Raw genomic sequence first — 25,747 nt, forward strand, 5'->3', positions numbered from 1 at the left:
CATTAAAGGGATAGGAAAGTCAAAATTAAACCTGCAGGATTTAGATAGAGCATATAATTTTAAGAAACGTTTAAATTCACTTCTCTTTTCAAATGTGCTTTGTTCTTTTTGTATCCCTTGTTGAAAAATAATATGCACATATCCTACACTAGTGGGAGCTGCTGCTAATTGGTGCCTGCATGTCTTTTGTGATTGGCTGACTAGATGTGTTCATCTTGCTGCCAGTAGTGCAATGCTGTTCCTTCAGCAAAGGATAACAAAATAAAAAAGCAGATTTGATAATTGAAGTAAATAGGAAAGTTGTATGTTCTATCCAAATTATGAAAGACAATTTTGGGGTTTCCTGTCCATTTAAGTGCACCCACACTTATATATCGTTTTTTAAAGGACAAATAGTACTTACTTTTAACATCAAATATTTATATATAAACTATAATTTTATGTGAATAAAATCTAAAGTGTGAGAAATTAAGAAATTGGAAAAAGAAGAGTAGATCCCAGCGTATAAAATAATTCATTCTTTATTGAAAAAAGATGTGGTGAACAAAATAAGATCCAGTCTTACGCGTTTCGACTTACAAATGTGCCATACTCATAGACTATAGATTCTTCTCTATCACTTGTGTCTTATATACACCTGTGAGTGTATTCACCCCTCCCATATTAACTATTATCACTCCTTCACGGACAGAACACTGATAGATTTAACCAGTCAAAATATACTTAGCTTACTATAGTTTTATGTTACATGCACTTTGTCTTTTTATATTATTTGGTGCATGTATTTGACAATAAACCAATATTATGAGCATACTTACACATTTAGCTGTATAATTGTTTATATTATATTGTTACAATAGAGATAACAATTTCTCCAAAAGCCTCTTATATTTTGACATAAACGATATATCATTTAAAGTGACAAATCCCTTTATATAATACATCCAACAGTCTGTATGGCAGAATCTTAGGCTATGTGACAGGTATACCAATGTTATAATCATTTATTATCAATAAAATGCTTTGTTAAAGCTGAACACACTATTTCATTCTCAATATATGAGAGATGCTCTCTTATACGTGTTCTCACGTCTCGCGTAGTCATTCCTACATATTGTTTCTTATGTTCAGTACATTCTATCAAGTATACCACAAAATTTGTGGCACATTTAATACACCCTTTAACATTAAATTCTTCTCCAGTTGTATAGGACATACATTTCTTTGTCATTTTAATGTATCCACATGCACAGCACCTCCTGCTACCGCATTTGTAGGTACCATTAGTCTGTAGCCAGGAACTACTTTGATCTGATATCTTGTTTTTCAGCTGACTGGGGGACAGCAGATTACCCAAAGTTTTCCCTCTTCTATACACAAACTTACAGCCTGTTTCTATTGTCTCCTTAAGTGCCTGATCACCATACATAATTGGTAAATATTTTTTAATAATGTTGCATATAGTAGTGTATTGATTAGAATACTGGGTTATAAACATAGGTTTCTGATCTTCGGGTAGAATATTTTTAGGAGCTAACAATTCACTTGTATCCATTGCATCTACCTGTTTACCTATCACTTCAACTTGTTTCCTAGGGTAACCCCTATCCATCATCCCGGTGGTTAATTCCTTTTTTGCTTTTATGTATCTCTCTTTTTGTGAACAGTTTCTCTTTACTCTCATAAATTGCCCTTTAATGATTCCTCTGATTACATACTTAGGGTGTTTACTTGTTGCATGTAATAGAGCATTATCCACTGTAGATGTTCTCTCAGCACATAATACCATATCTAGATAGTTTATTTTCTCTTTATTCCGCTCATATGTAAACAAACATCTCAGATCCTTCTTTGTCACCATCCCAAACTATAATCAGGTCATCTATAAACCTTTTGTAAAGGATTATAGAATTTCTAAATGGGTTTTCATCTCCCAGAATGAGACACTGTTCAAGAAATTGTATGTTTTCCAAGCATTTGTACTGTTAATATTATAATCCTGATGGGTATTACTTCAATAAAACACCCCTATTTGTGTTCAGCGATGTCCCACGAGTACAACAATACCCACCATGTACAGGTTTTATGGGGTTTCGGGAAGTTACAGGGCCAAATAAGGAGCCTGTCCATTTACATGGAAATTTGGCACATTGATTTTCTTGGCCTATGTCGCCTTTCAGACATTATGGCAGCCCAATAACGAAAACTATCCCATCATGGCATTCCATTTGCAAACGAAGACAACCCAGGGTATTCCAAAAGGGCTATGTCTAGTTTTTTTTTTTAGCCACTTAGTGGTCATATTTTATTTATTTTTTCAGACAAACACTACTCTTGCTAGTTAGATCATTATCCTTATATGTTTTACTGTTATAATACACCTATACTTGTGTTGAGTGATGGCCCACAAGAACATCGTTACCCCCAGGTACAGGTTTTATGGGGTTTCCGGAAGTTACAGGGCCAATTAAGAAACCTGCCCATTTCAGTCTTCATACATGGACATTTGGCACATTGATTTTCTGAGTCTATGTAGCATGTGAGACAGATTGGCAGCCTAGGAATGAATAATACCCTCATCATGGCATGCCATTTGGAAAAGTAGATAACTCAGGGTATTTCAAAAGGGGTATTTTGAGCTGTTTTGTGTAGTTGATCATGACCTTAGCGTGGCTGGGGTTAATGTAAAAAGGGACAGGACAAGGTCAGGGATAAAGAATAATAAAATAAATCAGGAACACATACAGAGTCATTTGAATCAAAAGTTTAACTCTGTATAGTAGATTCTGAAGCAGTCTGGGGGGAATCCTAGAGGGAAAGTGCGTGCCGCAAAGTCTCTGGACATTTTCTGACTGAAATGTAGAAGGATTATGGGTCTGGTTAAACAAAATATCTAATAAAATATTTAATATAAATTCCAGAAACGTGTATGGTTTGGTCTTTCGCTGAACTACATATGGCTGTATGTACTGATCAGCTAAATCTACCCCCCCCCCCCATATATTTGCTGCACTCACAATGCACTTTGGTTTTTGGATCTGTGCATCCTGTAGATTACATATTGGAGCAAATGAAATCCGCACTTCACCTCTGAGAATTCTCAATAACAAAATGAAAGTTCATAAACACTGGTGCAACACTTCATAAGGCTACCCTCTGTGCCTCAAATAACATAGGAATACAGACACAAAGTGGCACACGGTATAAAGGCTATACCTTTTTATTAGAGCAACGTTTCAGGGCTTCTGCCCCTTTCTCAAGCTGATTACAAATACAAAAGACACATCCTTTATAGACCTAACATAAAACAGGTAACCAATAATCACACATGGGAGGGGTGAGCAGGAAATTACATCATCACAACTCTTTTTACAAAAAGAAAAACATTAACCCTATATTCATTATGTGTGTATTAGGTTGCCTGATTAAAAACAAATGCAGCAAGTTACCCACCATTTTAAGTATATTAGTAAACATAATTTCACAGGCTGTAAATTTCAAATTAATTTCAAATTAATGATTGTGTAAAAAGAGTTGTGAGACACTACTTCATTTTCATTAATACTAAGGATAAAACAGCACCTTTTGACACAGGACAGTTTGACCTTAGTACAAAAAGTACATTCAATCCCTCAGGTGATAATGCAGCGGTCGAAACCTTTATTAAAGTAGTGGACACTCAATACAAAGAATTGGCACATGACAAACGCAGGGGTAAAGGATCATACAACTTGACACAGGAGGAACATAAGGTACTAAAAGAACTTGAAATGGACATGTCCATTGCCATCAAGCCCGCAGATAAGGGCGGAGCAGTGGTGGTAATGGACACCACAAAATATAAAGATGAAATTATGCGACAGTTATGTGATATAGATGTATATGAAAAGTTCAGTGGCAATCCAACAGATAATGTGTTAAGGAATTATTAAAAATTTTGGATACAGGTTTAAATGGAAACATCTTGACACATAAAATGTATAGATATCTAATTCCAATGTACCCTATCATACCTGCATTTTATATTGTGCCAAAGGTCCATAAAATTCTAATAGACCCCCCAGGTAGGCCTATAGTGGCCGGTATAGGCTCACTTTTAAGCCCCACTGCACAATTCCTGGACAAAGTATTGTCACCCCTTGTCATACAATGAAAATCATATATTAGAGATACCACACAATTTATAGAAAAGATCACTACACTACAGAACATGGATGAGGAAGTTATATTGGCCACGTGGGATGTCAATTCCCTCTATACGGTCATCCCGCATACCACAGGGGTGGACTGTATAAAAGAGGCACTACTGAAAAGTAATTCGTATGATGAAGCACAGCTTGAATGGTTAATTCAACTACTACACTTAGTGTTGACAAATATTTTTTTTCTTTTTGAAAATAAATTCTATATGCAAAAAACAGGCACAGCGATAGGGTCCAATGAGGCCCCATCCTATGCCTGTTTGGTAATGGATGCCATTGAAAAGAGGCATGTATACACAAATCCCCTTTTCACACAGTATTGTGAAGGGTGGTTCCGCTACATTGATGACTTGTTCATCGTGTGGCGGGGCCCCCTGGATAAATTGACAGAACTTAAATCAGATATTTAAAATGCTATCCCTTTTTTGAGGTTTAGTAGTAAAATTGATAAGAATAAGGTGGAATTTCTGGACACCATGGTCCTCAAAAACAATGGCAGGTTAATAACTGACTTGTTTGTTAAATCTACAGACAGGAACACCCTGCTACATAGAAGCAGCTTTCATTCACCTAGAGTCTTTCAGAGTGTGCCCAAATCACAATTGCTCAGAGTAGACAGAATTGTGACAGATCCTGATACTAAGGAAGCCAGATCCAGAGATATGAAGGAGAAATTTGTCAGCAGAGGTTATAGCCCACAGGAGTTAGAGGACATTGAGGAAACATTAAAGACCACTGTCAGAAGGGAAATGACAAACCCAAACAGATTAAATTTTGTAAGTTCTTATAACACAATGAGCAGGAAAGTGTTTAGTATTATTAAAAGGAATTCGTTTCTATTAAAGGAAACCTGTCCAGAGATCAAGGAGTTCCAGGAGTACCCCAGAGCCTCGTACCATAGAGGTAACACTATAGGCAACAAGTTGGTCCATGCAATGCCCACAACTAATGTCCAGAACAAAACATTTTTTGGAACCCCCAAACATGGTACATTCCCATGTTTGGGTTGTGCCCAATGTAATAACATTATTAAGGGTGAAAAAAAAGTATCCAATGCTCGTACTGGATAAGGGATAAAGTCACTCGATATCCAAATGTAAAAAGATAAAAAGCAAGCCTTTATTGTATATATTCCAAGGGATAAAACATGATCAAAAACAGTCTCAGCAAAGAGAACAGTAAGAAAGGTCTGACCGGTTTTGGCACAGCATGGCCGTAGTCATAGACAGTTAGGAGGAACACGCTGCCTTGTTTCCTTGGGAACTGCTTTAATATCTTTACAAATATCTTTACCTTTTAACACTGCATGTCGCGAAGGTGACAGCCTCCCTCAGCACACAGCACAGTCCTGAACTTTGCTTTGCTGAGCAATGCTTGTTGCTCATTTTTTGATCATTATTAAGGGTGGTGTCATTTCCCAAGGGTTATTACACGTGTAGTTCGACTTATGTTGTGTATGCGTTAAAGTGTCCATGTGGGCTCTTATACATAGGCAAAACGACCCAAAGAATAAGAGATTGCATTTGCCAACATAAGTCGACCATACGTAGTGATAAAATTTTGCATCTCCCAGTACCAGCACACTTTGCAGAAATGGGACATCAGGCCAACAAATTAAGATATATTGTCATAGATAGTGCCCCAAAAATACCAAGAGTGGGGGACAGAGATAGGGACTTACTCAAGAGGGAAGCTAAATGGATCTGGCGCCTTAATAGTATGTTTCCCAAGGGGCTCAATAGGGAATTTGATCTTCTTCCATTAATTTGAAATTAATTTTAAATTTACAACCTGTGAAATTATGTTTACTAATATACTTAAAATGGTGGGTAACTTGCTGCATTTGTTTTTAATCAGGCAACCTAATACACACGTAATGAATATAGGGTTAATGTTTTTCTTTTCTTTGTAAAAAGAGTTGTGATTATGTCATTTCCTGCTAACCCCTTCCATGTGTGATTATTGTTTACGTGTTTTATGTTAGGTCTATAAAGGATGTGTCTTTTGTATTTGTAATCAGCTTGAGAAAGGGGCAGGAGCCCCAAAATAAAAAGGTATAGCCTTTATACCGTGTGCCATTTTGTGTCTGTATTCTTACTGTAGATTACATAGTAACATAGTAGATGAGGTTGAAAAAAGACCGAAGTCCATCGAGTTCAACCTATACAAATCTAAAATACTTACAAAAAGCTCCAGTTAATCTTAAATAATCCCACTAAAAGGTGACCCATTTAATACTAGCAATCATATCCATGAATTTTGTTTCTAGACAGAAATGTATCTAGGGTATTGTCATTCACTACCTCCTTTCGTAATGAGTTCCACAATTTTATCCCTCTTACAGTAAAAAAATGTTTCCGTTGCAGGAGATTAAATCTCCTTTCCTCCAACCTTAAGTTGTGACCTCTTGTCACAAACAATTTTATTGGAATAAACAGAGCTTCTGCCATCTCTGTATATGGGCCTTGAATATATCTATATAAAGTAATCATGTCTCCTCTTAAACGCCTTTTTTCTAAAGAAAACAGACCCAGTTTGGCTAGCCTCTCCTCATAGCTTAAATTCTCCATTCCTCTTATTAGCTTTGTGTCCCTTCTCTGAACTTTTTCTAGTTCTGCAATATAATTTTTTGCGATCGGTCCCCAGAACTTCACTCCATACTCAAGGTGAGGTCTTAATAGGGATTTATGTAGTGACAGAATTATGCTTTCCTCCCTTGAATCAATGCCTCTTTTAATACATGCTAGTATCTTATTAGCCTTTGTAGCAGCTGCATTGTGCATGGTGGACAGCATGTACACTTCTCTTTTGTCAGTGTACCGAAGGCCCAGCACTTCATCATGGTGTAAAGCTGATGTTGTGCACCTACATTTTTTGTCATATTTCAGCTTTCGGTGGAAACCTGTATGATTTTTGCGCTCTGTGCTACCGGCTAGTGTTTCAAAATAAAATACATTTTCTCTTGTTAAGTGTGTTCAGTCCATGGGTCATCCATTACTTATGGGATATATTCTCCTTCCCAACAGGAAGTTGCAAGAGGATCACCCAAGCAGAGCTGCTATATAGCTCCACCCCTCACATGTCATATCCAGTCATTCTCTTGCAAGTCTCAACAAAGGAGGTTGTGAGAGGAGATAGGAGTAACATTCTTCAATCAAAAGTTTATTATTTTAAAATAGCACCGGAGTGTGCTGTTTGTTCTCTCAGGCAGTATTTAGAAGAAGAATCTGCCTGCGTTTTTTCTATGATCTTAGCAGACGTAACTAAGATCCACTGGCTGTTCTCGCACATTCTGAGGAGTGGGGTAACTTCAGAGAAGGGAATAGCATGCGGGGTCCCCCGCAAATGAGGTATGTGCAATAAAATATTTTCTAGGAATGGAATTGACTATGAAAACACTGCTGTTACCCATATGACGTAAGTACAGCCTTTAATGCAGTAGTAGCGACTGGTATCAGGCTGATAAATATATGCGCAGTTGAGTTATTTTCTAGGGACTAGAATTTAACTTTAAATACTGTTAGTACTGAAATAAATGTATGAGCCTTAACTGCAGTAGAAGCGACTGGTAGCAGGCTTAGTGATAACTTTGCATGACACTGGAAAGTTGTTTTTTAAAACGTTTACTGGCATGTTATTCGTTTTGTGAGGTACTTTGGTGATAAAACTTTTTGGGCATGATTTTTTTCCACATGGCTAACGTATATTTCTGCATAGACACCGTTATATCAGGTCTCCCACTGTTGTGATATTAGTGGGAGGGACCTTTTTTTAGCGCCTTGTTGCGCAGTTAAAATTCTAGCACAGTCTTCCTGCTTCTTCCTCTTTGATCCAGGACTTCTCCAGAGAGCTCAGGGGTCTTCAAAATTCATTTTTGAGGGAGGTAATCAGTCACAGCAGACCTGTGACAGTGTGTTTGACTGTGAGAAAAGCGTTAAATCTTAAATTGAGTATCCATTTTGGGTATTGAGGGGTTAATCATCCTTTTGCTAATGGGTGCAATCCTCTGCTAATTTCATACATTTACTGTTTAAAATTGGTTGCTATAACCATATTAGTTCATTGTTATTTCAACTGTGACAGTTTTTTTGTGTTTTTAAAAGCGCTGCAGCGTTTTTTATATTGCTTGTAAACTTATTGAAAGAAATTTCCAAGCTTGATAGCTTCATTGCTAGTCTGTTTAAACATGTCTGACACAGATGAATCTGCTTGCTCATTATGTTTAAAGGCCAATGTGGAGCCCAATAGAAATATGTGTACCAATTGTATTGATGTTACTTTAAATAAAAGTCTGTCTTTACCGGTAAAGAAATTATCACCAGACAACGAGGGGGAAGTTATGCCGCCTAACTCTCCTCACGTGTCAGTACCTTCGCCTCCCGCTCAGGAGGTGCGTGAGATTGTGGCGCCAAGCACATCAAGGCACTTACAAATCACTTTACAAGATATGGCTAATGTTATGAAAGAAGTATTATCTAATTTGCCTGAGTTAAGAGGCAAGCGCGATAGCTCTGGGTTAAGGACAGAGCGCGCTGATGATATGAGGGCCATGTCTGACACTGCGTCACAATTTGCAGAACATGAGGACGGAGAGCTTCATTCTGTGGGTGACGGATCTGATCCAGGGAGACCGGATTCAGAAATATCAAATTTTAAATTTAAGCTTGAGAACCTCCGTGTATTACTAGGGGAGGTATTAGCGGCTCTGAATGATTGCGACACGGTTGCAATCCCAGAGAAATTATGTAGGCTGGATAAATACTATGCGGTACCGGTGTGTACTGACGTTTTTCCTATACCTAAAAGGCTTACAGAGATTATTAACAAGGAGTGGGATAAACCCGGTGTGCCTTTTTCCCCTCCTCCGATATTTAGAAAAATGTTCCCAATAGACGCCACCACACGAGACTTATGGCAGACGGTCCCTAAGGTGGAGGGAGCAGTTTCTACTTTAGCCAAGCGTACCACTATTCTGGTGGAGGATAGTTGTGCTTTCTCAGATCCAATGGATAAAAAATTAGAAGGTTACCTTAAGAAAATGTTTGTTCAACAAGGTTTTATATTACAGCCCCTTGCATGCATTGCGCCCGTCACTGCTGCAGCGGCTTTCTGGTTTGAGTCTCTGGAAGAGGCTATTCGCACAGCACCATTGGATGAGACTTTGAACAAGCTTAAAGCCCTTAAGCTAGCTAATGCATTTGTTTCGGATGCCGTTGTGCATTTAACCAAACTAACGGCTAAGAACTCCGGATTCGCCATTCAGGCGCGCAGAGCGCTATGGCTTAAATCCTGGTCAGCAGATGTAACTTCTAAATCTAAATTGCTTAATATTCCTTTCAAAGGGCAAACCTTATTCGGGCCCGGCTTGAAGGAGATTATTGCTGACATTACTGGAGGTAAGGGTCACACCCTTCCTCAGGACAGGGCCAAATCAAAGGCCAAACAGTCTAGTTTTCGTGCCTTTCGTAATTTCAAGGCAGGAGCAGCATCAACTTCCTCCGCTCCAAAACAGGAAGGAACTGCTGCTCGTTACAGACAGGGTTGGAAAAGCAACCAGTCCTGGAACAAGGGCAAGCAGGCCAGAAAGCCTACTTCTGCCCCTAAGACAGCATGAAGAGAGGGCCCCCTATCCGGAAACGGATCTAGTGGGGGGCAGACTTTCTCTCTTCGCCCAGGCTTGGGCAAGAGATGTCCAGGATCCCTGGGCGTTGGAGATTATATCTCAGGGATACCTTCTGGACTTCAAAGCTTCTCCTCCACAAGGGAGATTTCATCTTTCAAGGTTATCAGCAAACCAAATAAAGAAAGAGGCTTTTCTTCACTGTGTACAAGACCTCCTAGTAATGGGGGTGATCCACCCAGTTCCGCGGACGGAACAAGGGCAAGGATTTTACTCAAATCTGTTTGTGGTTCCCAAGAAAGAGGGAACCTTCAGACCAATCTTGGACCTAAAAATCTTAAACAAATTCCTAAGAGTTCCATCATTCAAAATGGAGACTATTCGAACCATCCTACCCATGATCCAAGAGGGTCAGTATATGACCACAGTGGACTTAAAGGATGCCTACCTTCACATACCGATTCACAAAGATCATTATCGGTACCTAAGGTTTGCCTTTCTAGACAGGCATTACCAGTTTGTAGCTCTTCCCTTCGGGTTAGCTACGGCCCTGAGAATTTTTACAAAGGTTCTGGGCTCGTTTCTGGCGGTACTAAGACCGCGAGGCATAGCGGTGGCTCCGTACTTAGACGACATTCTGATACAAGCGTCAAGTTTTCAAAATGCAAAGTCTCATACAGAGATAGTTCTAGCATTTCTGAGGTTGCATGGGTGGAAAGTGAACATGGAAAAGAGTTCTCTTTTACCACTCACAAGGGTTCCCTTTCTAGGGACTCTTATAGATTCTGTAGAGATGAAGATTTACCTGACGGAGTCCAGGTTATCAAAAATCCTAAATGCTTGCCGTGTCCTTCATTCCTTTCCAAGCCCATCAGTAGCTCAGTGCATGGAAGTAATCGGCTTAATGGTTGCGGCAATGGACATAGTGCCATTTGCGCGCCTGCATCTCAGACCGCTGCAATTATGCATGCTGAGTCAGTGGAATGGGGATTACTCAGATCTGTCCCCTTTACTAAATCTCGACCAGGAGACCAGAGATTCTCTTCTCTGGTGGTTGTCTCGGATTCATCTGTCCAAGGGAATGACTTTTCGCAGACCAGATTGGACGATTGTAACAACAGATGCCAGCCTTCTAGGCTGGGGCGCAGTCTGGAATTCCCTGAAGGCTCAGGGATCATGGACTCAGGAGGAGAAACTCCTTCCAATAAACATTCTGGAATTAAGAGCGATATTCAATGCTCTTCTAGCTTGGCCTCAGTTAGCATAACTGAAGTTCATCAGATTTCAGTCGGACAACATCACAACTGTGGCTTACATCAATCATCAAGGGGGAACCAGGAGTTCCCTAGCGATGTTAGAAGTCTCAAAGATAATTCGCTGGGCAGAGTCTCACTCTTGTCATCTGTCAGCGATCTACATCCCAGGCATGGAGAACTGGGAGGCGGACTTTCTAAGCCGCCAGACCTTTCACCCGGGGGAGTGGGAACTTCACCCGGAGGTATTTGCTCAACTGATTCTTCGTTGGGGCGAACCGGAACTGGATCTCATGGCTTCTCGCCAGAACGCCAAGCTTCCTTGTTACGGATCCAGGTCCAGGGACCCGGGAGCGGTGCTGGTAGATGCACTAGCAGCCCCTTGGGTTTTCAACATGGCTTATGTGTTCCCACCGTTTCCGTTGCTGCCTCGTCTGATTGCCAGGATCAAACAGGAGAGAGCATCGGTGATTCTGATAGCGCCTGCGTGGCCACGCAGGACCTGGTATGCAGACCTAGTGGACATGTCGTCCTGTCCACCATGGTCTCTACCTCTGAGGCAGGACCTTCTACTTCAGGGTCCTTTCAACCATCCAAGCCTAATTCCTCTGAGGCTGACTGCATGGAGATTGAACGCTTGATTCTATCAAAGCGTGGTTTCTCGGAGTCGGTTATTGATACATTGATACAGGCTCGGAAACCGGTTACCAGAAAAATTTACCATAAGATATGGCGTAAATATTTACATTGGTGTGAATCCAAGAGTTACTCATGGAGTAAGGTTAGGATTCCTAGGATATTGTCTTTTCTACAAGAGGGTTTAGAAAAGGGTTTATCCGCTAGTTCGTTAAAGGGACAGATTTCTGCTCTGTCTATTCTTTTTCACAAACGTCTGGCAGAGAACCCAGACGTCCAGGCTTTTTGTCAGGCTTTGGCTAGGATTAAGCCTGTGTTTAAAACTGTTGCTCCCCCGTGGAGCTTAAACTTGGTTCTTAAAGTTCTTCAGGGTGTTCCGTTTGAACCCCTTCATTCCATTGATATTAAGCTTTTATCTTGGAAAGTTCTGTTTTTGATGGCTATTTCCTCGGCTCGGAGAGTCTCTGAGTTATCTGCCTTACATTGTGACTCTCCTTATCTGATTTTTCATTCAGACAAGGTAGTTTTGCGTACTAAACCTGGGTTTTTACCTAAGGTTGTTTCTAATAGGAATATCAATCAGGAGATTGTTGTTCCATCATTATGTCCTAACCCTTCTTCAAAGAAGGAACGTCTTTTGCATAATCTGGACGTAGTCCGTGCCCTGAAGTTCTACTTACAGGCAACTAAAGATTTTCGGCAAACTTCTTCTCTGTTTGTCGTTTATTCTGGACAGAGGAGAGGTCAAAAGGCTTCGGCCACCTCTCTCTCTTTTTGGCTTCGTAGCATAATACGTTTAGCCTATGAGACTGCTGGACAGCAGCCCCCTGAAAGAATTACAGCTCATTCCACTAGAGCTGTGGCTTCCACCTGGGCCTTTAAGAATGAGGCCTCTGTTGAACAGATTTGCAAGGCTGCAACTTGGTCTTCACTTCATACCTTTTCAAAATTTTACAAATTTGACACTTTTGCTTCTTCGGAGGCTGTTTTTGGGAGAAAGGTTCTACAGGCAGTGGTTCCTTCTGTTTAAAGTTCCTGCCTTGTCCCTCCCATCATCCGTGTACTTTAGCTTTGGTATTGGTATCCCATAAGTAATGGATGACCCGTGGACTGAACACACTTAACAAGAGAAAACATAATTTATGCTTACCTGATAAATTTATTTCTCTTGTAGTGTGTTCAGTCCACGGCCCGCCCTGTCTTTTTTTGAGGCAGTTCTAAATTTTAATTAAAACTCCAGTCACCACTGCACTCTATAGTTTCTCCTTTCTCGTCTTGTTTCGGTCGAATGACTGGATATGACATGTGAGGGGTGGAGCTATATAGCAGCTCTGCTTGGGTGATCCTCTTGCAACTTCCTGTTGGGAAGGAGAATATATCCCATAAGTAATGGATGACCCGTGGACTGAACACACTACAAGAGAAATACATTTATCAGGTAAGCATAAATTATGTTTTTGAACAATTCTATGCTGGTATAGTAATCGTCCAGCCATAGATGGTGCTCTTTGTTCATCAAGGGTAGGAGGAAATCCCACACAATTTTGCCATTTTTGCCAATTGAATCTGGGTAGCCAGGTAAATTGAAGTGGCTATCTTTCCCTCATAAATGTGAAATGCCCAGGTATAACCTGCACTACATTCACACAATGTATAAAATGTTATGCCATAGCGTGACCGCTTGGATGGAATATATTGGTTGAAAAGCAATCTTCCCTTAAATTTCGTAAGGGGTTAATCTATAGAGATGTTTTGGCCAGGGGTGTAATTTTCTGAAAATTTTTCAAACTTGTGATTTATCAGGGCTGTATCTTGTATAGCCTGTCATACAAGGGGTCATTTCTAGGGGGCACAGGGCATTATCATTGAAATGAAGAAACCGTAGCAGCTGTTCATATCCCTGGGAGAAGAAGGGGAGCCAGAATGGGGTTCTGGTTCCAGCAGGAACGTGTGCTGGGTTTCTTCACTATGATCATTAACAATGTCAGTGCCCAAATCCTTTTTTTAATTTCTGATAGGTTAGAGGGGTGCCAGGTATTTTTTCTGACATATTGAGATTGTGGATTTTCTGACAAATACTGGCTGGCATATACATTTGTTTGAGTAACTATATTCTCAAACATATTATCTGTGAGAAAAAAGTTGAACTAATTAATCCGCTCACAAACTGTAATGTTGGTAGTGATACTAGGAGTTGCTGTACATGGGGGTATTTCAGGAGCAGTTAAATTTGGAGGTAGCCAATTTTCATTGGATATTGGTGGATGCCTCCTTTTAGTTAGTGGTAGGCAGGGAGCACCATCACTAGATACTTCACTCAGAGGCTCTATATCTGATGCTGTCAGAGTTTTGCTATCAGATAAAGCAGATAAGGTTTCACTCCCTGAATCTTGTGCAAGAATGGTGTAAGCCTCTTCTGCGGTATAGTGTGACGCCATAGGGGAATGTTTTTCGTATTGCTAACAGTAACAGTATACACATTAAAAATGTCTAGGTTTGAAGAATCTTATACACTTGGCTGCAATATAAGTGGTTAAGTGGTTAAAGGGACAGTCTACAACAGCATTTGTATTGTTTAAAAAGATAGATAATCCCTTTATTCCCCATTCCCAATTTTTGCATAACCAACACAGTTATATTAATATACTTTATACCTCTGTGATTACCTTGTATTTAAGCCTCTGCAGGCTGCTTCCTTATTTACGTTCTTTTGATAGACTTGCATTCTAGCCAATCAGTGCGGACTCCTAGGTAGCTACATTGGCATGAGCACAATGTTATCTATATGGCACACATGAACTAACGCCCTTTAGTTGTGAAAACCTGTAAAAATGCATTCAGATAAGACGCGGCCTTCAAGGGCTAAGAAATTTGTATGTGAGCCTACCTTGGTTTAGCTTTTAACAAAGAAGACAAAGAGAACAAAGCTAAATTGATGATAAAAGTAAATTGGAAAGTTGTTTAAAATTGCATGCCGTATCTGAATCATGACATTTTATTTTTGACTAGACTGCCCCTTTAAGTTTTTTTTTTCAATTTGTGATACATTTTTAGGAAAAATAGAGAAATTCAAAAGCAAATATAATAATGAAATGTAAGATTTCACTAAAATGTAAAACCCAATTTTTTTCTGTCACGATTCAGATAGAGCATACAATTTATATAAATAAATTCCAATTTAATATTCCAGGTACAAATCCATATTTTTTTTTTAAATTAAACTATTACAAATAAAAAAAAAAAAATCCCCACCAGTAAGTCATAATCTTCACTACCTGAGTCTTTGGTTTGTTTTTTGTTTTTTAAAATGCAAATGATAGTCATAACTATAACCTTTCTTGTTACGGTACTGCACTATCTTTCTGATGGTGCTATGTATACAAAACTATTAAAAATGATCTAGAGCTACCTTTTGTTTGCAGGTATAAGCAGTATTATTACTTGTAAAAAGCTGTATTATTACTTGTAAATATTGCCTAAATGACAAGATATTTTTGTGGGAGAGGGTGTGCCCTACACTGCAGAAAATAGTTTGGAAGGGAGAGGGGGAAAGGGATGCTACACTACAGAAAAAAGGAATCAGGGTGGGGGGATCCTACAATCGCGATCGCAGGGAGGTGGGGGACTGCTACACTTAGGGTTGCCACCTCGGCCATGTTTTCCTGGACACTTATGAGTTACACATGCTGCAAGGGTATGCAGGGAGGAACATGTATTGTGTTTCTGGACAGTACTATTCATGTTCCTCCCTGCACACCCTGCAGCATGTGTAACTCATAAGTGTCCAGGAAAACATGACCAAGGTGGCAACCCTAGCTACACTACAGAAAAAAATAAAAAAATAATAAAATGAATACCTAAACTGGGTACTGGCAGACAGCTGCCAGTACCTAAGAATGGCGGACACCATTAGGAAAAGGGAGGGTTAGAGAGCTGCTTGGGAGGGATCAGGGAGTTGGGATGGTAAGGGAGGATCCTACACTTGTAGACAATAAATAAATAAAATTAATTTATAAAAAAAATAAAAAGGCCCTAAACCTCAATACTGGCAGACTCTCTGCCCTTACCTAAGATGGTGGTGAGGAGTAGGGGAAGAGCTGTTTGGGAGAGACCAGGGAGGTGTCAGGTGGGAGGGTCATTATACTAGAATACTTTAACCCTTGCCAGCTAATTAACACTGCCTGGAAGTATGGTGCGCAGCTGCCGTTCCAGAGAAGCTTTTACATCCATTTGCTGTCTACTAGAAAATATCCATATTTTTCATAGGTAAATAAAAAAAACAAAAAACAAGGCTCTATTTCTGTTTAAATTGAGTGATAGCAAAAGTGTTAAAATTCTGTATTTTGGGCAAGTTTTTCTCTGGAATTCTCGGTAGTTGAGGGGTTAAGAGAATACTTAGTAGAGAGCAAGTGTCTATAGCAGAATTATATGGCAGCAGATTTTAAAGAATGCTTTTGAGCACTAGATGGCAGCAGTGTATTTACAATGTATAACATTGTTAAAAGCATTCTTGCAAAACTGCTGCCATTTAGTGCTCCAGACATTCGCCTGCTACCAGCTGTTCATAAAAAAATACCAAGAGAATTAAGTCTATTTTATAAAAGAAGTATATTGGATTTTTTTTATGTACACACTATCTGAAAAAAACATTTTGTGTTTCATGTCCCTTTAAGAAACAATCCTGATCAGCTGTGCTAAATTAGCTTTTTCTACTTAGTGAAAAGTAATGTACATCTTTGAAGGACATCTGGTGCTGGATTTAGAGACTAGCGCAGGTATGATACTATATAAAAATGCACATGGAAGTCTAAATTAAGCGTTCATAATTCAGAGCAAGAAAACTTTCCAAAATGTTGTTTTTTTGTATGCTGAAATGTGTTCACTTGGAGACTTTCTGTCTAATTTTAACTAGGATTATTTTAAAAAATTGCAATTCATTCATCTTCTGCTTTACATTTTCTGCATAATTGTTATCGAAGTAAAATTCAGCACAGCTAAATGTTCAGACCCAGTTGTTGCCTTTTTAACTCTTTCATGAAAGGGTTAATTTGTCTGTTTCGGAACAACAAATTGAGATTTCAATGATGGGATCGGGTCGGTGGGGGGAAACCCTATGACGCTAGGCACGCCCTCCAGACTGCAATCGCATCCTGGAAGCGCTGTTGGCTTCAGGACAGCCAAACGGCTAGGAAGTTCTATTCTGTCCCAACGGCGCTAAAGCCCGGCATGGTTAGGACGAAATAGAACGGCACTAAAAATTGTACCTCAGCCATGTTTTCCTGGACAGTTATGAGTTGCAGGGTTTGCAGGGAGAAGCATTTATTGTGCCTCTATAAAGCACATACATAGCGCAGCTGAATATTCGTACTTTTCAGGTTCCTCCCTGTAGCAAGTGTAACTTATAACTGTTCATAACTATCCGCTTTAGAAAGTCTGTATATATGGCCCATCACACATTGTACAACGCTGATTTAGGCAACATTAAAGGGACATTTCTTTCGTGATTCAGATAGAGCATGAACTTTTAAGCAACTTTCTAATTTACTCCTATTATCAAATTTTCTTCATTCTCTTGGTATCTTTATTTGAAATGTAAGTTTAGATGCCGGCCCATTTTTGGTGAACAACCTGGGTTGTCCTTGCTGGTTGGTGGATAAATTCATCCACCAATAAAAAAAGTGCTGTCCAGAGTCTGAACCTAAAAAAAAACTTAGATGCCTTCTTTTTCAAATAAAGATAGCAAGAGAACGAAGAAAAATTCATAATAGGAGTAAATTAGAAAGTTGCTTAAAATTGCATGCTCTATCTGAATCACGAAAGACAAAAATTTGGGTTCAGTGTCCCTTTAAACTCATGCTTTTGTGAAAAAAAATAAAAATTGTATTTGTCCCACACTCTAGAGAGGCCATAATACAAATTCTGTAACCTGCAAATTGATGTAATTTACAGTATTTTGAAAACGAGGTTACAGATGATTATTTGGGGCCTTTCTAGGGAGCGTGGGACAAAGCACAATTTTTATACAGAAGCAAGAGGTGCTTATTGCCCCTCTAATGTTTATGGGGATAGACTTAGGGGTGTGTTTAGGATGTCCTGTATGAGAACTCACTATGTTTAATAAATCATTGCACATGGGGCACTTTTGTAATTTGCTTTGTTGGGGATCTGCTGTGGATATCAGTTACTTGTTCACACCACATAAAGCCACTAATAGCGATGAGGAAAAAGTATGTTCTTATATTCAGTTTCCAACAGAAAATGGCAGTGATGCGAAGTGAGATAAAACCCAGGCCAAACTGGACAGTGACAATTATTTGTGCCTTTGTGTAGTGTTTTTAGGTAGGTCCTTAAACTTGTGATTTCAATCTTTGACTTCCTGTAGGGAATGGCGCCTACTGTGTTGGCATTGGGGACTTATATATTTCTGTAGGAAGTTTGTTTCTGCTAGTTCCCCAAAGCTAAAAGGGTGTATGGTCCAAATAATAGATGTGGCAACTCATGTTAAACAATTACATTTCTCCCTACAATGTTTAATTATGCACAGTAAAGAGTTCTTTTCATTTGCTACTAACGCTGTAACTTGCTACTAATGCTGTAACGGTGTGTTTTTTACACTACCTCAGAGAATTTGCAGCGCATCCTGCAGGATACAAAACCCTGCAATGTTCTACACAGTAATTGCTTGATCAGCCACTGGGCGATTGCTAAGCGCTCCTATTAGGCAGTTGTTTGCACAATATTAGGGTGCGTTGTTGCTCATGCAATAAGTATGTGCAGCAAATGCTGCCTGCAATTTGCAGTCTTGGGCAGACAGGTTCACCACTTTATGAATTTTGTCTGTCCAGAGAATGATAAATCTGACCCTTATTATCCTCTTCACAGCTGTCAACCCTGTTTTAAACCACAGAAAATGACTAACATAATTATATTTTGTCAATGGGTGTCACAGCGGAATCATGTGACAGTGTTCTGGCAACTTATGAGTTAAAATTGCCATTTGCAAGTGTATCTGGAAATGAGGGCTGAACATGTGCATAGTGTATCCTGCATGAGATCCCAATGCATATTTATTGTGACTGAGGGGGAGTAGTTTTACATATGATCCCTTTTGGTGAAGAAAAACATGAATTATGAGGATTATTGAAGCTAGTTTTTAGAATTATTTACATTTATTTGTTTTTATTTAACAATGAATCTGTTCGTTTTAGAGGAAATGGAAGATGGTTTTATATGGTGTTTAAAGGGATATGAAACTCAAAATTAAACTTTCATAGTTCAGACAGAGGACTTTTCCATTTACTTCTATTGTTAAATTGACTTTGTTCTTTTGGTATCCTTTGTTTAAAAAGCATACCTAAGTAGGGTCTGGTACAACAATGCATTACTACTGGTAGCTAGCTGCTGATTGGTGGCTACATGCATATGCCTCTTGTCATTGGCTCACCAGATATGTTCAGCTAGCTCCCAGTAGAACATTGTTGCATTTTATTATTGGCTTGCTTGCATATGGCAGGTTAGAGCATTTTTTTTTTTTACCTTTATGTCCCTTTAAGAATAGAAACAGTTAAGTCTCTAAATATTATTTTTCAGGATCAGGAGGTAGTGGATTTGTTGACATGAATGAGAAAAGCAGTAAGGTTAACCAGCCTGAAGATGGGGAGTTCTTTAAAAACGAGGTACCCTCAGCTGAAGCTGTTTTACACGTCACATCTGTAGGACAGAACGAACCAGAGGAAGAAGAGGAGGTGGAAGAAGTAGATTTTGATCCGTTGGGCATCATAAAGTGAGTACATTTGTTGCTACGGCAACATTGGAATCTGCTGCTTATACTGTAGGGACAGTAAAGGCAAAATTAAACTTTCATGGATCAGAGAAAACGTAAGATTCCAATTAGTTCTATTATCTAATTTGCTTCATTCTCTTGGTATCATTTGGTTAAAGGTTTACTTAGTCAGGCTCAGAAGCAGCATTGCATTACTGGGAGCTAGCTGCTGATTGGTGACTGCATATATATGCCTCTTGTAATTGGTTTCACCAGATGTTCTCAGCTAGCTCCCAGTGGTGCCTTGTTGTCCTTCAACAAAGGATACCATGAGAATGAAGGTGATTTGATGATAGAAGTACTTTAGAAAGTTGTTTAAAATTGTAATTGTATGCTCTGTCTGAATCATGCCAGACACATTTTGAATTCCATGTCCCTTTTTAAGGGGACTAGCAATCTTTTCTATTGATATTTTTCAGCTGTTAAAAAAAAAAAAAAAAAAAAAAAAAAAGACCCATAGAACACCTTGTAATTTACAATATTCTTTTCTTCAGTCTTGCAATAAATTAGGAGAGTGGAAACATTTCTGGATGTATGTATAAACTCCTTGTTTGCTGCAACTGTATTTCAAAAGCCATACTCACCCCTATTTGGAGGAGCCAATTACGACTTTTTAGTGGAGTAGACAAAGCTAGCTGCTGTCATTTTTGTATAGACGTTTGCAATTTTTTTGCAGTTTATCTCATCTCATCTGCTGAGCCAAAAAAAAAAAGTTGCAGGCATTTTAGTACCTACCTCTCCTACCCCACCGTGAGTGTGATTTCTTATGCTACTTCTTGTTTGAACAATACTGCAGCATTGAAAGTGTAAGGGCAGTTTCAAAGGGCAAAAGTAGCTACTTCAAATAACAAAATAAAGGCGCTATAAACAATTTAATACACCCTGAAGGTAAAACAGATTATTGGGTACACAGTAAATAGGATAAATATTTATAGTACGCTATCCTTTTAATAAAGTGGCAGTTTTAAAAAAAAAAATGTATTTTGTATGTAGGTATTTTGCAATACAGTAACTGATGGTATATACTGTACGTATATAAAATACTTTAATGTTTATTTCATCTTTGCTGGATATGTTGCTAGTCACATATAAACAATGTGCAGATGAGAAGGTTCTGTGTCATTTGATCACTGTAAGGGGACAAGATGACCACACCCACCTCTCTTCTTTTTATTACCCAGGAGTAATGCTTGTTTGCATGATGAATTTAACAAGTTTGTTTTCTCTTACATGGTGTATCCAGTCCACGGATTCATCCTTACTTGTGGGATATTCTCAATCCCTACAGGAAGTGGCAAAGAGAGCACACAGCAGAGCTGTCCATATAGCTCCCCTCAGGCTCCGCCCCCCCAGTCATTCTCTTTGCCGCTCTAACAAGTAGCATCTCCACGGGAGGGTAAAGAGTTTGTGGTGTTAGATTTGTAGTTTTTATTTCTTCAATCAAGAGTTTATTTTAAAATAGTGCCGGTTTGTACTATTTACTCTGAGGCAGAAAGTGATGAAGATTTCTGCTGAGAGAAAAAAGATTTTAGCATGTTGTAACTAAAATTCATTGCTGTTCCCACACAGGACTGTTGAGTACCGGAGAACTTCAGTTGGGGGGAACAGTTTGCAGGCTTAACTGCTTCAGGTATGCTCAGTCATTTTTTTCTAACAAGACCTGGTAATGCTAGAAGACTGACAGAAATCCCCATGGGGGAAGGTAAGCCATTTTCTGAGACTCAGTATAGAAGGATGGCTTAGGTTAAGGGCTTAAGTACTGGTGGACACTGTTATGGGCTAAATCGATTACTTTATTAGTGTAATCTCATATTTGTTCATGTTCATTGTTCATTTTAAACGTTGGAACATTTTTTTGGGGTTTTAATTCGCCTGGCATATTGTAAGACACCTAATCTGTCTCAGGAAGGCCCCATAACTCCAGAATGAAGAGGGAGGGGGCCTCATTTTCGCGCCTCAGTTGCGCAGTTGTTTTACTAGACAGCTTCATGCAGCTTCACGTGTAGAGCCCAGAATCTGCAGGGAGGACTCCAGGGAGGCTTATTTTCGTCTACAAATAATCCCTAAGGAAGGTAAAGCCACAGCAGAGACTGTGGCACCGTGCTGTAGTGTTTTAAACCGGTAGCCTTCTTCATTTAGCTCCGGTTTGGGCAATAAGAGGTTAATTGATTTGAAAATTTGTGTGCAATCATTTCAAAGCATTAGGATCATGTGGTGAAAATTTCATCAAGATCGAATGTTTTTTGGTGATTTAGTAAAAAAAGTGTGTGCTTTTTATTATTTAAAGGCACAGTAACGTTTTTTCAAAAAGTGTTTTTTACTGTATTGTAGTGCTGTCTAAGTCTGTCAAACATGTCTGAGCCTTCAGATAGACCCTGTTCTTTGTGTTTAAAAGCCATGGCGGTACCCCCATTGCATTTGTGTTTAAAGTGTGCTAAAGCATCTAAGCATTTTAAAGACCATGCAGTGACACTTAAAAATGTAGCCCAGGATGATTCTTTAACGGAAGGTAACGAGGATAGTCCTTCTTCCTCTCCCCATGTGTCGACACCAGTTACGCCCGCGCAAGCGATGCCTAGTACCTCTAGCGCATTTGCCCCTATTACTTTACAACAATTAGCAGCAGTAATGGATAATTCCCTTGCAGCATTTTTATCCAAACTGCCAGTTTCTCCAACATAGGTGTGTCCGGTCCACGGCGTCATCCTTACTTGTGGGATATTCTCTTCCCCAACAGGAAATGGCAAAGAGCCCAGCAAAGCTGGTCACATGATCCCTCCTAGGCTCCGCCTTCCCCAGTCATTCTCTTTGCCGTTGTACAGGCAACATCTCCACGGAGATGGCTTAGAGTTTTTTGGTGTTTAAATGTAGTTTTTATTCTTCAATCAAGAGTTTATTTTAAAATAGTGCTGGTATGTACTATTTACTCTGAAACAGGAAAGAGATGAAGATTTCTGTTTGTAAGAGGAAAATGATTTTAGCAACCGTTACTAAAATCGATGGCTGTTTCCACACAGGACTGTTGAGAGGAATTAACTTCAGTTGGGGGAAACAGTGAGCAGACTTTTGCTGCTTGAGGTATGACACATTTCTAACAAGACTCGGTAATGCTGGAAGCTGTCATTTTCCCTATGGGAACCGGTAAGCCATTTTCTTAGTTTAAGTAAAAGAATAAAGGGCTTCATTAGGGCTTAAAATACTGGTAGACATTTTTCTGGGCTAAAACGATTACTTTACTAAGTATATTTGGCAGATTATTACTTTTAATAGTTGTTAAATCTTGGGGATTGTTTTAATAAAAACGGCAGGCACTGTATTGGACACCTTTTTCACTGGGGGCCTTTTCTAGTCATAGACAGAGCCTCATTTTCGCGCCTTTAATGCGCAGTTGTTTTTGGAAAGCATGGCATGCAGATGCATGTGTGAGGAGCTAAGAACCACTGAAAAAGCTTATAGAAGGCATCATTTGGTATCGTATTCCCCTCTGGGCTTGGTTGGGTCTCAGCAAAGCAGATACCTGGGACTGTATAGGGGTTAATTGTAAAAACGGCTCCGGTTCCGTTATTTTAAGGGTTAAAGCTTTCAAATTTGGTGTGCAATACTTTTAAGGCTTTAAGTTACTGTGGTGAAATTTTGGTGAAATTTGAACAATTCCTTCATACTTTTTCACATATTCAGTAATAAAGTGTGTTCAGTTTAAAATTTAAAGGGACAGTAACGGTTTTATTGTAAAACGTTTTTTGTGCTTTGTTGACAAGTTTAAGCCTGTTTAACATGTCTGAACCATCAGATAACGATGTTCTATATGTATGAAAGCCAATGTGTCTCCCCATTTAAATATATGTGATATATTTGTGTCATAATGTCCAAACAAAGTAGGGATAATAATGCCATAGATATGATATTGCCCAAGATGATTCCTCTAATGAGGGGAGTAAGCATGGTACTGCATCATCCCCTTCTGTGTCTACACCAGTTTTGCCCACACAAGAGGCCCCTAGTACATATAGTGCGCCAATACTTATTACCATACAACAATTAATGGCTGTAATGGATAATTCTATTGCATGCATTTTTTTCCAAAATGCCTACTTATCAGAGAAAGCGTGATTGCTCTGTTTTAAACACTGAAGAGCATGAGGACGCTGATGATAATGGTTCTGACATACCCTCACACCTATCTGAAGGGGCCAGGAGGGAGGTTTTGTCTGAGGGAGAAATTTCAGATTCAGGGAAAATTTCTCAACAAGCAGAACCTGATATTGTAACTTTTAAATTTAAATTTCAACATCTCCACGCACTACTTAAGGAGGTATTATCTACTCTGGATAATTGTGACAATTTGGTCATTCCAGAGAAATTAGGTAAGATGGACAAGTTCCTAGAGGTTCCGGTGCCCCCCGATGTTTTTCCTATACCCAAGCGGGTGGCGGACATAGTAAATAAGGAGTGGGAAAGGCCCGGCATACCCTTTGTCCTCCCCCTATATTTAAGAAATTAGTTCCTATAGTCGACCCCAGAAAGGACTTATAGCATACAGTCCCCAAGGTCGAGGGGGCGGTTTCTACTCTAAACAAACGCACTTCTATTCCTATAGAAGATAGTTGTGCTTTCAAGATCCTATGGATTAAAGGTTAGAGGGTTTGCTTAAAAAGATGTTTGTTCAGCAAGGTTACCTTCTACAACCAATTTCATGCATTGTTCCTGTCACTACAGCTGCGTGTTTCTGGTTCGAAGAACTAGAAAAGTCGCTTAATAAAGAATCTTCGTACAAGGAGGTTTTGGACAGAGTTCAAGCTCTTAAATTGGCTAACTCTTTTTTATTTTAGATGCCGCTTTGCAATTAGCTAGATTAGCGGCGAATAATTCAGGGTTTGCTATCGTGGCGCGCAGAGCGCTTTTGCTTAACATCCCTTTCAAGGGTAAAACACTGTTTGGCCCTGACTTGAAAGAGATTATTTCAGGCATCACTGGGGGAAAGGGCCACGCCCTTCCTCTGGATAGGTCTTTTAAGGCTAAAAAGAAGCCAAATTTTCGTCCCTTTCGCAGAAACGGACCAGCCTCAAATTCTACACCCTCTAAGCAAGAGGGTAATACTTCTCAAACCAAGCCAGCCTGGAGGCCGATGCAAGGCTGGAACAAGGGTAAGCAGGCCAAGTCACCTGCCACTGCTACCAAAACAGCATGAAGTGTTGGCCCCCGATCTGGGAAGGATCTGGTGGGGGGCAGACTTTCTCTCTTTGCTCAGGCTGGGGCAAGAGATGTTCAGGATCCTTGGGCGCTAGAAATAGTTTCTCAAGGTTATCTCCTGGAATTCAGGGAACTACTCCCAAGGGGAAGGTTCCACGGGTCTCAATTATCTTCGAACAGGCATTCTTACACTGTGTAGAAGACCTGTTAAGCATGGGAGTGATTCATCCTGTTCCATTAGGAGAACAAGGGATGGGTTTTTACTCCAACCTGTTCATAATTCCCAAAAAAGAGGGAACATTCAGACCTATTTTAGATCTCAAGATTCTAAACAAGTTTCTAAGGGTTTCATCATTCAAAATGGAAACCATTCGAACGATCCTTCCTACCATCCAGGAATTCATGTCCACGGTGGACTTAAAGGATGCGTACCTACGTATTCCTATCCACAAGGAACATTTTCGGTTCCTAAGGTTCGCCTTTCTGGACAAGCATTACCTGTGGCACTTCCATTCGGATTAGCCACTGCTCCAAGGATTTTCACAAGGGTACTAGGGTCCCTTCTAGCGGTGCTAAGACCAAGGGGCATTGCAGTAGTACCTTACTTGGACGACATCCTGATTCAAGTGTCGTCTCTGTCAAAAGCAAGGGCTCATACGGACATTGTCCTAGCCTTTCTCAGATCTCACAGGTGGAAAGTGAACATAGAAAAAAGTTCTCTGTCCCCGTCAACAAGAGTTCCCTTCTTGGGAACAATAATAGTTTCCTTAGAAATGAAGGTTTTTCTGACAGAGGCCAGAAAATCAAAACTTCTAAGCTCTTGTCAGGTACTTCATTCTGTTCTTCTTCCTTCCATAGCGCAGTCCATGGAAGTAATAGGGTTGATGGTTGCGGCAATGGACATAGTTCCTTTTGCACGAATTCATCTAAGACCATTGCACCTGGGCATGCTCAGACTGTGGAATGGGGATTATACAGACTTGTCTCCGACGATACAAGTAGATCAAATAACCAGAGATTCACT

The 25,747-nt window shown here is 39.7% G+C and overlaps 1 protein-coding gene across 1 annotated transcript in view; it reads left to right on the forward strand.

The window, feature by feature from the left end:
* Nucleotides 1–25,747, forward strand: part of HS1BP3 (HCLS1 binding protein 3) — a 529,390-nt gene that overhangs the window by 206,675 nt on the left and 296,968 nt on the right. Inside the window, exon 4 of the mRNA XM_053709642.1 lies at nt 19,302–19,494. Within this exon, the coding sequence (XP_053565617.1) occupies nt 19,302–19,494 (193 nt within the window). The remainder of the gene's footprint in view (nt 1–19,301; nt 19,495–25,747) is intronic.

Source organism: Bombina bombina, chromosome 4, assembly GCF_027579735.1.
Source record: "Bombina bombina isolate aBomBom1 chromosome 4, aBomBom1.pri, whole genome shotgun sequence".
NCBI classification, from domain to species: Eukaryota; Metazoa; Chordata; class Amphibia; order Anura; family Bombinatoridae; genus Bombina; species Bombina bombina.